The sequence below is a fragment of the Rattus norvegicus genome, chromosome 18, assembly GCF_021556685.1.
Source record: "Rattus norvegicus strain SHRSP/BbbUtx chromosome 18, alternate assembly SHRSP_T2T, whole genome shotgun sequence".
Taxonomy (NCBI): Eukaryota; Metazoa; Chordata; class Mammalia; order Rodentia; family Muridae; genus Rattus; species Rattus norvegicus.
In genome coordinates, this window is record NC_141551.1 from 2427551 (window position 1) to 2444108 (window position 16558).

Genomic DNA, 16558 nt, shown 5'->3' on the forward strand with positions numbered 1-16558 from the left:
CCCGGCTGGCCTGAGTGAGCGCGCTGGTGGTTGTGAGGCGGTCTGTGTTTAAGGTGTACCGTTGGCCTGGACGTGGTTGGACGTGAGGTTTTGCCGAGTGGGTTTCCAGCACTGTTTCCTAGGTCCTTACGACTTTCCTGGCATCCCACTTTCTCTGGGCTGGGTAACTTTTTCTGGAGCTCGCGTTGGATCTGGTCAGCAGGTCCGGGAAGCTCCGAGAAAAAGCGGCGGTTTCGTTTTCGGGGACAGGTTGTCTTTTCTAGCTATTTTTACACGCGGAACTCTCTCAGTGAGGCATCCCAAGAAAGGGGCGCCTACAAGGAGGCAGGGTGAGACAGCCTTGACACACATTAAATTCTTTCGTATCATCGGCTCAGAGTTAGCCAATCTGAGACAGAAGGAAAATCCCGGCCGGCTTCGAGGTCACTCTTGGGTTCTGGCGCGCTTTGCAGAGAGGATGGATGCTATGGAGGGGTGGGATAGGAGGGCTCGGGGACACGTGTCCTGGGTGACGGAGAGGCACCCTAGTTGTCCAGAATACCTTGGCTGCTGCACAAATTTCAATTACTGTTTTCTAACCCATCAAACACGGGGCAGAAGTAGGATGTTTAAGGAATGCCCTAAACTAGGAGAGGGTTGGGTGAGGGAGTGAAGCATGTTTGTAGACAGTAAGTAAGTCCACTTTTTCTGTCTTCCCGTCTTGTTCCTCAATCCCACCCTAGGAACCAAAAGTCAGGTTGGAGCAGTGCCGGACAGTGGATGGCCTTGACTGACGGCGGCTGGTGCCTGCCGAAGCGTTTCGGGGCTGCTGCTGCGGACGCCGGCGACTCTGGGCCCTTTCCAGCGCGGGAGCCCTCCTCGCCGCTCTCCCCCATCTCGTCCTCTTCCTCCTCCTGCTCCCGGGGTGGGGATCGTGGTCCCTGCGGCGCCAGCAACTGCAGGACGCCGCAGCTCGACACTGAGGCGGTGGCGGGACCTCCGGGCCGCTCGCTCTTGCTCAGCCCCTACACTTCCCATCCCTTCGCCGCTGCTCACGGAGCCGCGGCGCCCGGGGTCGCTGGCCCCGGGAGCGCCCTGTCGACTTGGGAGGACCTGTTGCTCTTCACTGACCTCGATCAGGCCGCGACCGCCAGCAAGCTGCTGTGGTCCAGCCGGGGCGCCAAGCTGAGTCCCTTCGCGGCCGAGCAGCCGGAGGAAATGTACCAGACGCTCGCCGCTCTGTCCAGCCAGGGGCCCGCCGCTTACGACGGCGCGCCCGGCGGCTTCGTACACTCCGCAGCTGCGGCGGCCGCGGCGGCCGCGGCAGCCAGCTCTCCGGTCTACGTGCCCACCACACGCGTGGGCTCCATGCTGCCCGGCCTGCCTTACCTGCAGGGGGCGGGCAGCGGGCCCAGCAATCACGCGGGCGGCGCGGGCGCCCACCCGGGCTGGCCCCAGGCCTCCGCCGACAGCCCCCCGTATGGCGGGGGTGGTGCAGCGGGCGGCGGCGCGGCCGGACCCGGAGGTGCGGGATCAGCCACAGCCCACGCCTCTGCACGCTTCCCCTACTCGCCCAGCCCGCCCATGGCCAACGGCGCCGCGCGGGACCCCGGGGGCTACGTGGCTGCGGGCGGCGCGGGCGCGGGTAGCGTGAGTGGCGGTGGCGGCAGCCTGGCGGCCATGGGTGGCCGGGAGCACCAGTACAGCTCGCTGTCCGCAGCCAGGCCGCTGAACGGGACGTACCACCACCACCATCATCACCACCCGACCTACTCGCCCTACATGGGCGCTCCTCTGACTCCCGCCTGGCCAGCGGGACCCTTCGAAACGCCGGTGCTCCACAGTTTACAGAGCCGCGCGGGAGCTCCACTCCCGGTGCCACGAGGCCCCAGCGCAGGTAAGGATCAGATCTCGCCGCAGTGTGGGGGCGCGCGCCGGGGACACTGGAGCAGTGTGGAACAGCTATTTACTAGAGGCCCAATGGGGCCAGCAAAGGTTTCTTAGAAAGTCTTAGTGGCAGACTCAAAAGTTAGCAGTGATGCTGTGGGAAATACTCTTGTCCAGGAAAGAGGGTGAACGCACATCTGTGACCTCAGAACCATGGGGAGGGGATGCGCGTGGTGTGGGAGAGGGAGGGTGGGGGCGCTTGGTGAGTAGTTAAGAACCCGGGAATTGAGAAAACGTGCATTTCAGTTTGAGAGATCACCGCTTGTATCCATCCTGGTTTGGGTGAGTGGTGAGTGAGATTCCAGGACTGGGTGCATTTGGAATGCTGGGCACTTGATTAGGTAGACACGTGGACATCTTCAGCTTTGTCTAATTCAGCCTGCTAAGTTAAGCAGCTCGGTCCCTTTTAAATAGGACACTCTAATCTCTGAGACCCAGGCATCTACAAGCACCGGGTGCAAAGGGAACATGGTCATCTGTAACATCTGTGGTGGATAGGCCTTCAGGCTTGGCATCTGCTGTGTGGGATTCAGGGATATGGCTCCTACTTGGCCAGGCCTGGACCTTCAGAATTTAGCTCAGGAAGTTACCCTCATATTCTCTGTGCCAGAGGCTATTGAAGTGTAGAGTGAGAAAACACTTCTGCTTCCTTGGAAAGATCTTATTTTGGAAAGTAGCTCTGTCTGCTCTTAGCAGAGGAAGGTATGGTCAGGGCATGGTTTCTTTCCCCAGCCATCCTGTTTTGAGCCTTGGGTTCATCCATAAGTCTTTCCTTCTCAGGATTTCAGCCATTTGACAACCGATCCTATTAGGAAAAAAGGTAGCTGTCTATTTGAGGGCAGTAGTTAGTCTCAAATGGAGGCACAGTTGTCCAAACTGTCCTTCCCATGAATGAATCCTTGTGCCTCATTCTGAGAGCTCCTCCACTCCTTTGGGACGGCCTTTCCTGGCTCCTGACCTGTTACACTAAATGGGAATGTTGTTCAGTTTGTATTTAGAAAACCCACTGGGTTAAAGTGAAGAACCCGAATTGATCATCTCCTCACTAATAACACAGAGAGATCAAGAGACCTGGTGAAGAAACCAGTTTTCCCAGAGGCTCTGAGGCGTCTCCCTCCCTTCTGCACCTTTACTGTCAGACCCTGTTCTGATAGCTTGGGACTTGATAGACTGTCACCCTTCCTACCACATGAAGTAAAGACCATGTTTGGCTCACAAGGGTAAAGACTTAAGAGACTAAAAATCTCCAAAGGATGAGAAAGGGTGGCTAGACATTGCCAGGACTAGGATTGCTTGAGAAATGCTGTCATATAGGCACCATAGGAGATTCTTTTTTGGCTTTGAACTTAGTCTATATTTTCCTTGATTTCCACCCCTCCCACCCCCTCCCTTTTGGGCATTGCAAAGTCGGAAAAATCTGTAGACTCAAGCAGATTTTTTTTAAAGTGGGTTTGGAGTGACAGGATTTAGGAATATCCAGATTTTGCAGTCTGCTAAGAATCAACTAAGGCAGGATTGGCAAGAGTGTAGACCAGCGTTTGATCACACAGCCGGACCTGTTTCTTTACTAGGATTGTTTTTTCTCCCTCATCTCTGCCAGTATCTTCCTGTTTCCCTTGCTGACCTTGAATTTGCAGCCATCTTCATTATATTAAGAATGATTATTATTTAAAACTGCGTTTAGAGGTGACCCTCTAAGTGGTTTGAGCCAACACCAAAGCTAAAACTTGAGTGCTGTGCTTAATCAACCTACACAGTAAGAAGCCTGCCTTCCACCCTTTCCCTGTCTGGTGGGTGGATTTGAAGTTGTTCACACTGAGATGAGCCTGGGTCTGCATAGTCCCTGATCCTTTGGTCTTCCTTAGCCCCCACAGAGCAGAGCTCCGTTTAGGGAGCCACACCTGACTGGAGTCTCTCACTTCCCAGGAGCACCCAGAGGGACCATTTAGAACTGAGGTGTCAACCTCCTGGCACAACCAGATTTTATAATTAAAGTATTTTCCTTTGTCATTTTAGAATTATTGCTGTCTGGCTCTTCTTGCTGGGAGAGAGAAAAGGAACTAAAGAATTTTTATTTAATTAAAAAAAAGCTTCTAGAATTTCAAATTTTGTCTCTGGGACTCCAGAGGACTGTGTTCTACCTGGGGGCATTCACACAGTCTTCTTCGGGAGTCTTTTTATTGTTCCTAGCCTGAAGGAGGCCAGACCAATGGCCAGGGTTTCCAGGGAATGCCCCACTCTGGTAGAGGAGCTCTCTGATAGGTAACATTTTAAAGTCAACAACAAAGGCAAAAGCCTTGTTTAACTTCAGTGTCCTTGAAGTCCTGAGTATTTTACTGATTCCTGTGGTCAATAGTGGCTTTTAGGGCAGAGAAGAATAAATCTTTGTGATGTGTTGTAAGTTCCAGTGTCCCCAGGATAACTTTGAACTCACTTGTGTGGGATGTTAGTTAGTTTCCTTTCAAGGCATAACTCTAGAAATGAAGGGCACTTTATTTTTGGTACGGTAAAAATTAATGATAAAAGCATTTTAATGCTAAAACCATATTTAAATATTTTTTTTACCAGATTACTGTCAACACAAACTCAGAACATGGGGGTTGAGGGGTGGTGCTGTCTGCTGGCAGAGTATTCTTCAAATAAAATGCTAAAGTGTAAAGTTAAAAGTGACTCAAGTATTTATTTCTTGAAGAATGTCAAATTAGAACATTCAAACTCTTTGTATCAGAAAGGGGTCTCATTTTACAAAGTGTGTATGTGACACATTTAATCTCAGTTTAGAAAATCGATGTTCTTTTATATTTAACCTCCTTGCAGAGAAGCAGCAAATGCTGTCACTTTTGTTAATTAAGATTTTTTTTGGATTTGTTTTTAATTAAGCTTTAGGTTCATTTCAAATCCCAAAAGCTAACCGCATGATCTGAAAGATGGGAACAAACATTTAAAATAGATTTTAGATAGAAATCGAAATATTTCAGTGTTAGATCCTCATGACATGAAAAATAAAATGTAGTCTCCATGCTTAGTAGTGTGCCTTTCCCTTCCCTGAGAAAACCCTTTTCTTATTTATTATTAATCGTTGTAAATGCTAAGAATAGCATCTTTTTCCACGTGGAAGAGGTTTATTGAGATGACGGAGACAAGGGACAGGCAAGAGAGGGAGAAGAGAAAAAGAAGAGAGAGAAGAGAGAAAAAAGAAGAAAAAAGAGAAGAGAGAAAGAGAAGAAAGAGAAGAGAGAGCCAGTATTTCCAATATGGTTTGCCTTTTTTTAATTGAAGAAAAGGCATGTAAGAAGCAAACGTTATGAGCACAGAAAATACTTTAAAAATTTCTTGATCACAAGGAATGGGCAGCAAATCCTGGTTATTTGGAGGCAGCGATCAGTGAGTATTCTGCAGTAACCTTTCGTTTGGCAAGTTGCATTTTATAATTATGACGGGCCTCGGTTGTAAAAACCTTTTAGACAGCACAGGGACCAGAGGAGCATAAGGGGAACAGAGTTGATTATCCCCCACCTCCAGATTCTGTCATTCTTAGGTCCTCCGACTTCCCTGGGGTTTCTACTAGGCCCCTGGGGGACACTAGAGTGTGGGGCAGTGGAGATCTAGGATCTAGGGCAACCAAGACTATGGGTAGAAGTCTTGGAGAGCCTGGGGGTGCGCCTCCAACTTCTGATCACCCGACTGGACGTTCGAGTGTGGTGTGCCTTTGGGGCTGTCGACCTCACAGGCCTCTCTCTCTGGTCCTTGCTTTCCTCACAGACCTGTTGGAGGACCTGTCGGAGAGCCGCGAGTGCGTGAACTGTGGCTCCATCCAGACGCCACTGTGGAGACGAGATGGCACCGGTCATTACCTGTGCAACGCATGCGGTCTCTACAGTAAGATGAACGGCCTCAGCAGGCCCCTCATCAAGCCACAGAAGCGCGTGGTAAGTGTCTCCGCAGGGTGCGGACTCGGAGCACCTCTCCCTCACCCCGGTTCCCCCTACAAAACAAAAAACAAAACAAAACAACAACAACAACAAAACTTCCTCTAGCGTAAGCGTCAGAATCCCACCGAGAACCAACCAAAAAAAAAAGTTCCCTTTCCACACCACCTAGATTCGACCAGTGCTCTGCTCCTGAACTGCTCCGCTCCGTGCTGCCTCTCATTTTTTTTAAGCACGTGCATATATATTTTATCTTAAAGAGATATTCTTGGCTAGTTAGTATACAAAATGGAAACCCCAAAAATTGGGCTTGCAGGTAACATCTGCAAAGCAAAAGTAGGCAAAGGAAAAGTAGGCTTTGAAGATCCAAGTTTAGCTCCCTATTCCTCTGCCTTTTAAATTACACTGACTGTGGTGAAGATTTATTTACTCAAACATTGGTTACTTTGAAATCTGGCTGTTGCAGATAGGCACAGAACTTGAGAAGGTAGTCTTCACAAATTGTGAATGTCACTAATTCAAGCGTTTACCATCTTTTAAATAAGTGTGAGGTATTCTTATTTTTTTTTCTCCCATGATTAAACTAATACAGTCATTTGTTAGGGCATGTAAAGCTAGAAATGAAAGAAGTGGGGGGGGGGGGAAGTTTTCATGAATTGCACCTTAAGGCTAACATTTGTCTAGCCCCAACTAATAGTATTCTAAATGTCATTTAAAGTAAATGCTTTGCAATTAGATGCCAGACATCTTAAGGACCCAGGTAATTTATTTAATTGTTATTCTCTAATTAGCAGAACAAACGCTATACATGTTGTTTGTGTTAAATAGATTAGAGTGAAATTGCATCACAGTGTAAGCCTGACACCTTAAGGAGAGGCAATTAGTTTTATGATTGTTTTGTTTTTAATGCATTTAAAATAAAGTAGCTGAAGTTAATTTGAGTGGAATGTGCTTTAAGCTTGTTACAAACGTTTTTTAGAGTTTTCTTTAAAGGGTATCCTTGAATTCAGGATGCAATTGACTCAAGGGCTTTTGAGATCCTCATGTATTTTATTAAAAAGAAAGTAGTCAGAAAATATTCCAAGGGAGTTCTCCCTTTCATCGATCAGAGAAGCAAGGACAACTAAATGTTACTTTCCAGAGGGACAGCCAGACTCACACAGAGTCCAAGCTGAGCTCCGAAAGGAAACTTCCCTTTTCAAAACTGAGCAGAAACTTCGTGTGCATGTGGCTGTTTTTAGGTTCTTGTCGAATTACACATTTGATTAACTGAAAACCATATTACGAAGCTCCATTTATTTCATCAGGTACTAGTAAAAAATAACTGTCACGCATAAGAAAAACCAACATAAACATTTGTAAATCCAATACAATCCATTTCTCTCTGTGTGGCAGGTGTCTCGGCAGTAACCAAGGTCAGCCAATACGCTTTGTGAATGAGTTATAAATGATACCAATTGCAGGCGTGTGCTATCAATTGGGGCTCTTTGTGGGCTTATGGTTTTGGTGAATCTGGCTTAGTTCTCAGAAACAGAATATTGAACCCCAGTTTGTTTAGCCAGCAGAACAGAACAATCACTGTGAATTTGAACTTGTATTACATTGCAAAATAAGACATTTATGGTGTAACTTGAATTCCTTGTCAGTGAGGAACAGAACTGAGATCGCTTGTTACAAGGAACTTTTATAACCTGCTCACCTTCATTACACATGTTTATAGTGACTGCCTTCACTTATAAACCGCAGTTGACAGTCATAAAGCTCTTTGTTATAATGGCAAATTCTGATAACAATTTTGCTCCACATTGGCTCCAAATTCCACTGGAAACTGTCATAAATGGGTCATTTATAAAACGGATCATTTTGTCCGTCCTTCACTAATTTCACGTTTATGGACAGAAAGGAGTGCTCACCTGGAAACTTAATTCCCCTGAGTCCCAAAGAGGGGGAAGAGAAAAGAAATCTCCACTGTGTAAGGTTTGATAATATTTTTTTTTTTGTTTTAGCAAAGCAATTTCTCAAGTAGTTCTATCTGCCAAGTGTGTGCATTTTTCACCAGAGCCTGAGAATTATTAGCCCCAAGTTCTTAGAAACGGTACAGGACTGAGGGGCTCGTGGCTGTGTCCTTGTTTTTACAACTTGATTATAAAGGATGCTAACCTAATAATAGAACAGGTGTGAGCTATAAGTGAAAAAGTCTGTTTAATCATTTATATTTGTCTACAAGGAAAGAACTTGGAATATAAATATCCAATATATATGACTAACATATCTTTTCCAATTATTTATAATTTTTCTATAGCCTTTGGAGCTTTGATATATATATATATATATATATATATATATATATATATATATGTAGTATCTGACCATAGCACTTGTTTTTAATAATTTTAAACAACTTGTTTGATAAATCTAAATATAAATCACATTTTGTCTTCCTGGGAGACGATTATATTGTTTTCAACATCCTCCTTTTCTGTAGAGATTTGGAGGAAATTTATTCTTTTAGGAATGTTAGGATCATAAGGGCAGCATTAGATGTGGCTTACCCTGGTGATGCCAGTTAATTCAGTTAACTATTTACATGAAAAATAGTTGGGACAGTAGTGTGTCAACATCACCATGTGCAAGGCAGTGTATTAAAAAAATGTTAGCAAATGCGCTGGAATCTTTTGTAAAACAGAGTATTTTCTTTATTCAGGTCCTGACCTTCTTTCCCTCATCTCCCCCACCCCTCTCATTTTTCCTAGATAGGGTTTGTCTGTGTAGCCCAGGCTAGCCTAGAACTTGGATCCACTTGCCTCTGCCTCCTTAGTAATGGGGTTAAAGGCTCACCGTGCCAGACTCTCACTCATCTTTTTGTGTTTTCTGGGTGATTTTTTTTTCTACATGTGAGTGAAAAATAGATGTGGTTATGTCTAATTCCTAGATTCCTGGCTTTCACTGTGCTTCAGGATTCAGGCTGCCTGGTGGTTGGTTGTATGTATTCTTGTTAATGTTCTAGAATTTAGCTCTGTTTGGGGCAACTTGAAGAATCTAATTCCCCAACAGCAATGCATGGAAACCTGACTTCTTGGAGGAGCAGCCACTACGGCACAGGCTGTGATAGCTTAGCACGGCCAATGAACGATTGGGTCCAGATTATTGAAGAACACGCAGCAGCAGGCTGGGGGAGAAAATTTTACCTGCTGGATTAAGCACACCAAGCAGTCCTTAAGGTTTCTAGTCCAGGAAGGTCTGCCTAATTTGACAGATTTTTTTCTTCCCTGACAGGACATTTCATGTATAATTAGCAGGAAAAGTGTTTTTTGAAGATAGAAACTTGATGTACATATAAAGTCATTAAAATGTGTAAAGGTCGCCTTTCTGTACTTACTGTGTTTTTTTTGTGTGTGTGTGCTTTTTTTTTAGCCTTCATCACGACGGCTTGGACTGTCCTGTGCCAACTGTCACACCACAACCACTACCTTATGGCGTAGAAACGCTGAGGGTGAGCCCGTGTGCAATGCTTGCGGGCTTTATATGAAACTCCATGGGGTATGCCTCTTATTCTGTTTATTATGAATACGTAGTTACTACCTGAATTGTAGAATTTTGATTATAAGTCAGAATCAGCAAATGAAAAGGACGGTATAAAAGTGAATGTGTGTACACATGACCCATAGCGAATCCAAGCTGTTCTTTAACTGTAATGTGATCTCATCAGTTCAGCCACTAAGCAGCCAGGGAATAAAACCTGACACTAACTAACATTCTTTGTAAAACATCTCGATTTTAGAAATGTAAAAATGAGCTAAGTGTGGCCGTGCGTGTCTTTAATCTAACACAGCCAGGGCTATACAGAGAAACCCTGAACACAAAGAAAAAGAAAGGAAAATGTAAAAATCTAAAGTGTATACTTCAAAAATTGATAGCGAAATAATGTTTACAGTAAATCTTAAGTTTTAAGAAATTTGGCAAAGGCATTTGTCTGAGGAATTGTATTTGATAGCTTCTGTTAGAGTGTGTACTTCATCAAAGGGTCGCAAAGCTTATTGTAAACTTCAATATTTGTTTGTCTGCTCTAGACAAGGTCTCATTCTGTAGCCTAGGCTGACCTCTAACTCACAGCCCAGGGTGCAACAGCCCACCTGCCTTAGCCTTCTGAGCGCTAAGACTTTCCTCGAGCCACTGGCTACAATGATCAGTCTTTTACGGTAAATAAACTGTGTTGTAGGGAGAAGGCATTTGATCTCTCTTAAATAAGGATATTAAAGTAAAGATTCATACAAGAAATATCTGGTCTATAATTGTTTGTTATTTCAGATAATAAACAAAGTTGAAAATATTAAATTGTCCACGATAAACTAATTTTTTTCCTGAAAGAATCTATTTGTTGGAGAAAGGGGAAATCTTTATATACATTTACAATCAATCAATATATATATATTAATAAATATCAATACACACACATGTGGATGAAAATTTTTGCCAAAAGTCTTTCATTAGTTTAAAGCACTGTAGCCCAATAGTGTTCCCCTAGCACACCTGAATCTTTAATATTGAAAAGAAAATTACTTATTTTCTGGGGCACGTAAGCATTCTGCAAGCTGCATTCCCAGGTACTTAAAATGAGGGCTTTCGGTGCTAAAATCATCTTTTACTTCAGTATAATATTTGCATGTAAGACCAATGTGGACTTTTTTTTTTTTTTTTTTTTTTTTTTTTTTTTTTTTTTTTTTTTTTAGGTGCCTCGACCACTTGCTATGAAAAAAGAAGGAATTCAAACCAGGAAACGAAAACCTAAAAATATAAATAAGTCGAAAGCTTGCTCCGGTAAGTATGATAAATGCCATTTTATCTGTGAAGTGTTTTCTGGCTTTGGCAGTGGGGGTCGTTGGATTCACAGCTCATCTCTTGCAGGTAACAGCTCTGTTCCTATGACTCCAACTTCCTCCTCCTCTAATTCAGATGACTGCACCAAAAATACTTCTCCTCCCACACAGTCGACTGCCTCAGGGGTGAGTGTGCAAGCAGTCGGTGACTCCCGAGGGAACTGTTCTGCATCGACTTATCTTACATTCTATCTTATCAGCAGTATCATAATCTCAACCAATAATTTAGTGAACTGGTACCTAAGAATCTTTTTTTTTCAGGGGAAATTATATTTGAATGTCAACAAAATGTCAACTTAAGTACTTTACAAACCTCTTAATTAAGGTCCAACTTTTTTAGTGTTAGATTAGCCCAAAGAAAAGAAAGAAGTGTTAAAGCCTCACAGTGATCATGGTTACTTTTTCTCCTTTCTTTCTTTCTCTCCCTCCCTCCCTTCCTTTCTTCCTTGCTTGCTTGTTTGCTTGTGAGAGTCACTATGTATTTCTAACCTAGATTAGTAAAATGACTAGGTGCCTATCAACCCCAGATTTACTTTCATGGGACCAGTCAAGGCAAGGTCCTCTGTCTGCAGTTGCTCCTACTGCTCTTGCTGGGAGACTTGCTGCTTCCGGTGGTCATTAATTCCAAAGGGTCATTTCAGCAATGACAAGCAATACCAGTACCAGTGACTGTGGTGCTGTGACAGGAACCCACTCTAATGTCTGTCCAGGGCACCTGGCTTCCCTCAGCTTCAGCTCTGTGGCTCCACAGAGGGCCTTTCAGGTACACCCCCAGCCCTTGGGCAGGACTCTATAAAGGAGTACAGCCCAGATTCTTCCCTTTCTGCTAGGGTTGGCTGTATAGTTTGGCCTTGGATTGCTTAGGGTACTTTAAAATGCTGCAGATTTCTAAGCTCCATCCTGGAAGTTTTTTGTCAAAATTTCTGGGTGTGGGGCCTGGAAACTTACTTGTGTTTCCATACAATAGCCACGGGCAAAACTGAAAGTACTACACTAGAGGTATCTGGAAGCTTCCATAGGCTCGCTCTCTGTCTTGGTCCTACCTCAGTCACAAATCCAAACAAACATACTAAAAACAGTATTCCATATTTGAGAAGATTTGATGTTTCTTTGTAGACCAAACTCCTTTAATGAAAGTAGACTGAAATAATTAAACATTTTATATATGTATGAAACTGTCAAAGAATTGAAAACATTGTAACCAGTATATAATGCATTTCTATAAATAGTTGTTGAATGGACACAATGAAAGAATAATGTAGCAAAAAGTTTTACATTTTTTTGAAACAGGGTCTTTTAGACCTGTCTGACATAGAACTCTGTATAGACAGACCAAATTTCCTCAAAGAGGTTCATCTGCCTCTCTCTGCCTCTGCCACTGGGATTAAAGGCGTGTGCTCAGTCTTCCAGCTGGTTCTGTTTGTTGCAAATGTTAGGTTAAGGAGCTTTTATAAATGTGTGTGTGCGTGCCCGTGCGTGTGTGTGTTGCATGTGTGTGTGATATATGTGTGGGATATTCATGTGCCCATTATGTCTGTGTGCCACATATACTTGTAGACATCAGAGGACAGATTTGTGGAGTCAGACAGCCAGTACCTGTACCTGTTTACCCATTCCTGGTTCCTGTGCTCATTGCTTAGAGTGATGAATGCACCTCCATTTGTCTGAAGTGGCAAAATGACTTTGTTACTTGTTGGGAAATAAAAGATCAAGAATTGGTTCCTCCTACTCTTTGGTCCTCAGATTGTGTAGGTAAATGGGGCAAAATGATGTTTTATTTTTTTTCTGGGGTATCAAGGAGCAGCCAGGTTTGGAACCACTGTCTGTGTCTTGTCTAAGGTTAGCCCCAAGTTACTGTTGGGGGAAGGCAGTATCTAGTTCCTGGGGCTGAAACTTAGTTTAAACGTTGATGTCATAGGCTTCCTGTGTTTGCTTGAGGAGTGGTGCTATTGGGAATGCAGTCAGATTTGCTCTTGTGGTTTTGTGATGTAAAAATTCACAATTTCTCTTAATAAATCCAGTCTGTTAGAAAAAGACTGCAAAAACTGGAAGAGGAACCTAATCTGACTGGATGAGGGTCCTGTGAGCTGTGGGCTGGTTCTCTAGGCTTGCTTTGTTTGTGGCCTGTTCCCTTCAGAGGAAGACCAGCAGCCTTCTGACACCAGGAGGCAGAGCCGTAAGAATTGTTAGCAGGGACTCCTCCAGAGAGGCCCTTTTATAAAGCTGCAGACCTTCAAGATCCTAGCTGTGAAATCTCCATGGGACCTGGAGAGCCTGGGGCAGCTGGTATGAGCTGCAGCTCCTCAGGCAGCTGGGGTAGAGCTGGGTGACATCACCTCCCATCTGCCCTGGATGGAGTTGCTTCTTCACTCTACTTCTTACCAACCTCCTGCAGAGAATACCAGGTTGCCACAGAGATGCTTTCCCTGCATGGCAACCCTACCATTGATGTCTTCGTAAGCTGCTCCTGACTTGCTGTGAGGAACTAGTCCACCTTTGGATATTGTCCCACATGAAGAGTAATTGCAGGTAGCGTGTCCCTTCTCTAGATTGTTGCCAAGGAGGGTCCTTCCATGCCTCTTTGGCCCTTCGTGCTTTCTAGTGCTTATATCTGGCTGCGCTGAAGTTCTGTGGTTCTGTGGTGTGGTTGGTGTGGCGACTTCATGGCTGTGGAGAGAACCGTTCATGCATGAAGTCTGTGAGCAGCTGGCAGAAAGAAGCACTTTTAAAAAGGTGGAAATCTCGGGCACAGATGGTGCGGCTGGAGCTACGCAGCCCTCCGCCGAGAGAGGATGGGTAACATGTCTGCCTTTCCTTGGTGGAAATCGAGCACTGTTCCACACACAAGGTGCAGTAGCCCCATGTTGTCCTTCTCTCTGGGAGCCAGTGGTGGCATTTCTAGCTGGCTCCTTGCCTGTGGATTCATGGGCACCAGGTTCTTGGGTTCTCTTGGCCAAAGGACACTGGAGGGAAGCTGTCTTGACTACTGACTGCTGTAGCCTGAGCCAGGCCCCGGGTCCCTTCTCAGCAGCAATGGGGTATGGGAAGGAGTCCTCTCTCTCGTTTAAGTTAACTTATCGTATATTTATGTTGTATATGTGCATACGCCATGGTGATGTGTGGTGGTCAGAGCACAACTTTGGGAAGACGCTTCGTCAGACTGGTGTAACAAGCCATTTTCCAGTGGGCCATCTTAATGCAATCCTTTACTTTTTTTCTCTTCTTATTTCTTAGTACTAGGAGGTGAGTTCACGTCCTTGTGGATGCTAGGCAAGTGCTATACATTGAGTGATATTCTCAACCCCTTTAAAACATGGTCAGTAATATTTATTTATTTATTTATTTATTTATTTATTTATTTATTTATTTATATATTGAAGGCAAGGGCCTCACTGTGTAGTCCTGGCTCGCCTGTAACTCACTGTGTAGACCGGTTGGCCTTGAACTCACAGATCTATCTGCCTTTGCCTCCCGAGTGCTAGGATTAAAGGTGTTTGCCACCATGTGCGGCCTTTAGCATGTAGTTAAATTTTGGCCTTTAACTAAGTTGCTAGGTTACCTTGATCTCTATGTGCACCCTGGCAAGCCTCCTGAATGCCAGTCACCATTCCTGGCTAGACCAGATCTGCCGTAGGAGCCTGGAGCCTGGAGTCTCACTTCTGCTCCATTGCACTGGTTATTCTGTTCTGACCTCGCTTTATGTATGGGCTCTCCTTGTGCTTCATGAGCCCTTTGTCTGGGAGAGTCAGGAAGAGTCTGGAGAGTCGTCCAGTCAGAACCTGGTGTGACTCAGTTTCTCCTTGTGGGAAGCTGTGCTGGTGTGTGGTTTACAGACCGAAGGGAGAAAGGCAGGCAGTATTTTCCTGCCTTATGTTGGAGAGACTCTCTGTACTATGCAGCATTGATAAAAGAATGCATGTTAATGCTTGTTCTTATTTCCAAATATGCTAACAAGTCTGTCTTACTACGGCTACAGTTTTATTTGTAAGGTTACTGAGAAACACTAAACTGGCCCAGTTGACAGAATTTGGTGTTTATTCTTCATGGCATATAAAAATACTAAAATCTGCTGGATGTGGTGGTACTAGCTTTTAATCTCGGCATTCAGTTGGTCTCTGAGTTGAAGGCGACTCTACATAGAGAGTTCCAGGTCTGCTGGGACTACAGACTGAGACTGTATCTTTAAGAAAAACTTTATTTTGGGTGTGCGCTGGGCATAGGGCTGCCCACACCTGCAGAGACAGGTGGATCTCTGTGAATTCGAGGTCATCCTGGTCTACAAAGCTAGTTGTTCCAGGATAGCCAGGGCTACACAGAGAAACCCTGTCTCAGAAAACCTCACCAAGCAACCAAGCAACCAAGCAACCAACCAAACCAAAACAAAAGAAACAAACAACAACAACAAAACCCAAATATTTTTGAATTCCAGGTGTTGAGCAATATATAAACCTTTTGTTTTTGTTATTTACAAGTGAAATGTTAATGTGTACAATTTCCATCATTGTAAGATAGATATCTGGTCAGAAGACTTTCCCCCTTGACTTAAAAGGCTAACACAGTGTGTGTGTGTGTGTGTGTGTGTGTGTGTGTGTGCGCGTGTGCAAAAACTGAGGCAGGAGAATCTCCAGGCTGATGCCAGCTTGGGCTATGTACAGAGAATTAATGCATGAGTATAAAGAATCGCTGGACATATTTTGCCTAAAAATAGTATCAGCCATTACTTAAAAATGAGATTGATTGAGATTATATCAGTCATCATTAAACACTGCACTTGGCATCGGTAAATATCTACTTCGCTTCTGCTTCGCTGGGTGTTGAGAAGTCCGGAGGTGTAGGAGGCCCCTTTTACGGGGCATGGGGGGGAGAACACGGTCTCCCATTTCTCCCATCTGGCACTGTCCATAGTACGAGGTGCTGGGGAGTGGCAGGCACGCACATACATGGTCTTTCTCTGCAGGTCAGGCTTGAAAGTACCAGGATAAGCAAAGCAGTAGAGGGGGAAAGGGGGGCTTTCAGCTCTGTCACAGTTGGAAAGGACCTGTGGAGAACAGAACCCCGGAGTAACTGGGTAACATTTAGTTTTAAAAATATTTCATGTGTGTGGATGGCTGTTTTGCCTCTGTGTGCCTGGGGGTCAGGAGGCCTGGGGGTCAGGAGGAGCAGAAGGTGGGATTCTCTGGAGGTGCAGTTATATAAGTTCACCACAAGGGTGCTGGGAATCTTGGGTTCTCTGGGACAGCAGACAGTGTCCTTGAGCGCCGAGCCATCTCTTCAGCCCCTAGTCTTTCAAGTCTCATGTAGCTCAGCCTCTGTAAGCAGTGGGGACCCCGAACTCCTAATTCCTCGCCTGGGAGTTACTAGCAAATGCTGGGATTACAGGCATGCGTTCCTTTGTCTAAATAGTTGCCTATTTTTCTCATAAAAATTAGTCACTTGAGATTTTTGCACAATGTATTTTGCAAAGTACGTATACCCTCCTTCAATTGGGTAGGTTTGAAGAGACAAATGGGGATAGAGAGCCGACGGGATTGGTTCTTTAGTAAAAGTGATCACAGCCTACCCTGATGGATAGATTTGAATTCAGTCCCAGGGCACAGGTGGTGAAAGTAAGAGACAATTTCCCCAAAGTTGTCCTGACTTCCACACTAATAAACCGTCATTCACATGCCACCACTCCCAATCAATAAAGTAATTAAGAATTAAAAACAAAATGTAGATAGAAGTATCCAGGAAGGAGGAGTAGCAATCCATGGCACCAAAGGGCGAGTGTTTGAATTTGGTGTGACTACAAGGCAGAGAGATTGGATGTTTGGAAGACAGAGGGAG

At 44.8% G+C, this 16558-nt stretch overlaps 1 protein-coding gene across 4 annotated transcripts in view; it reads left to right on the plus strand.

The window, feature by feature from the left end:
- The window catches only part of Gata6 (GATA binding protein 6), a 32095-nt gene that overhangs the window by 671 nt on the left and 14866 nt on the right, over positions 1-16558 (plus strand). Inside the window, exons 1-6 of one of the 4 annotated variants that reach the window (XM_087592640.1) lie at positions 25-97; positions 723-1876; positions 5689-5855; positions 9270-9395; positions 10586-10673; positions 10761-10858. In XM_087592640.1, coding sequence (XP_087448766.1) covers positions 760-1876; positions 5689-5855; positions 9270-9395; positions 10586-10673; positions 10761-10858 — 1596 coding nt within the window. In that variant the 5' untranslated portion in view covers positions 25-97; positions 723-759. 4 annotated transcript variants of the gene reach the window in all.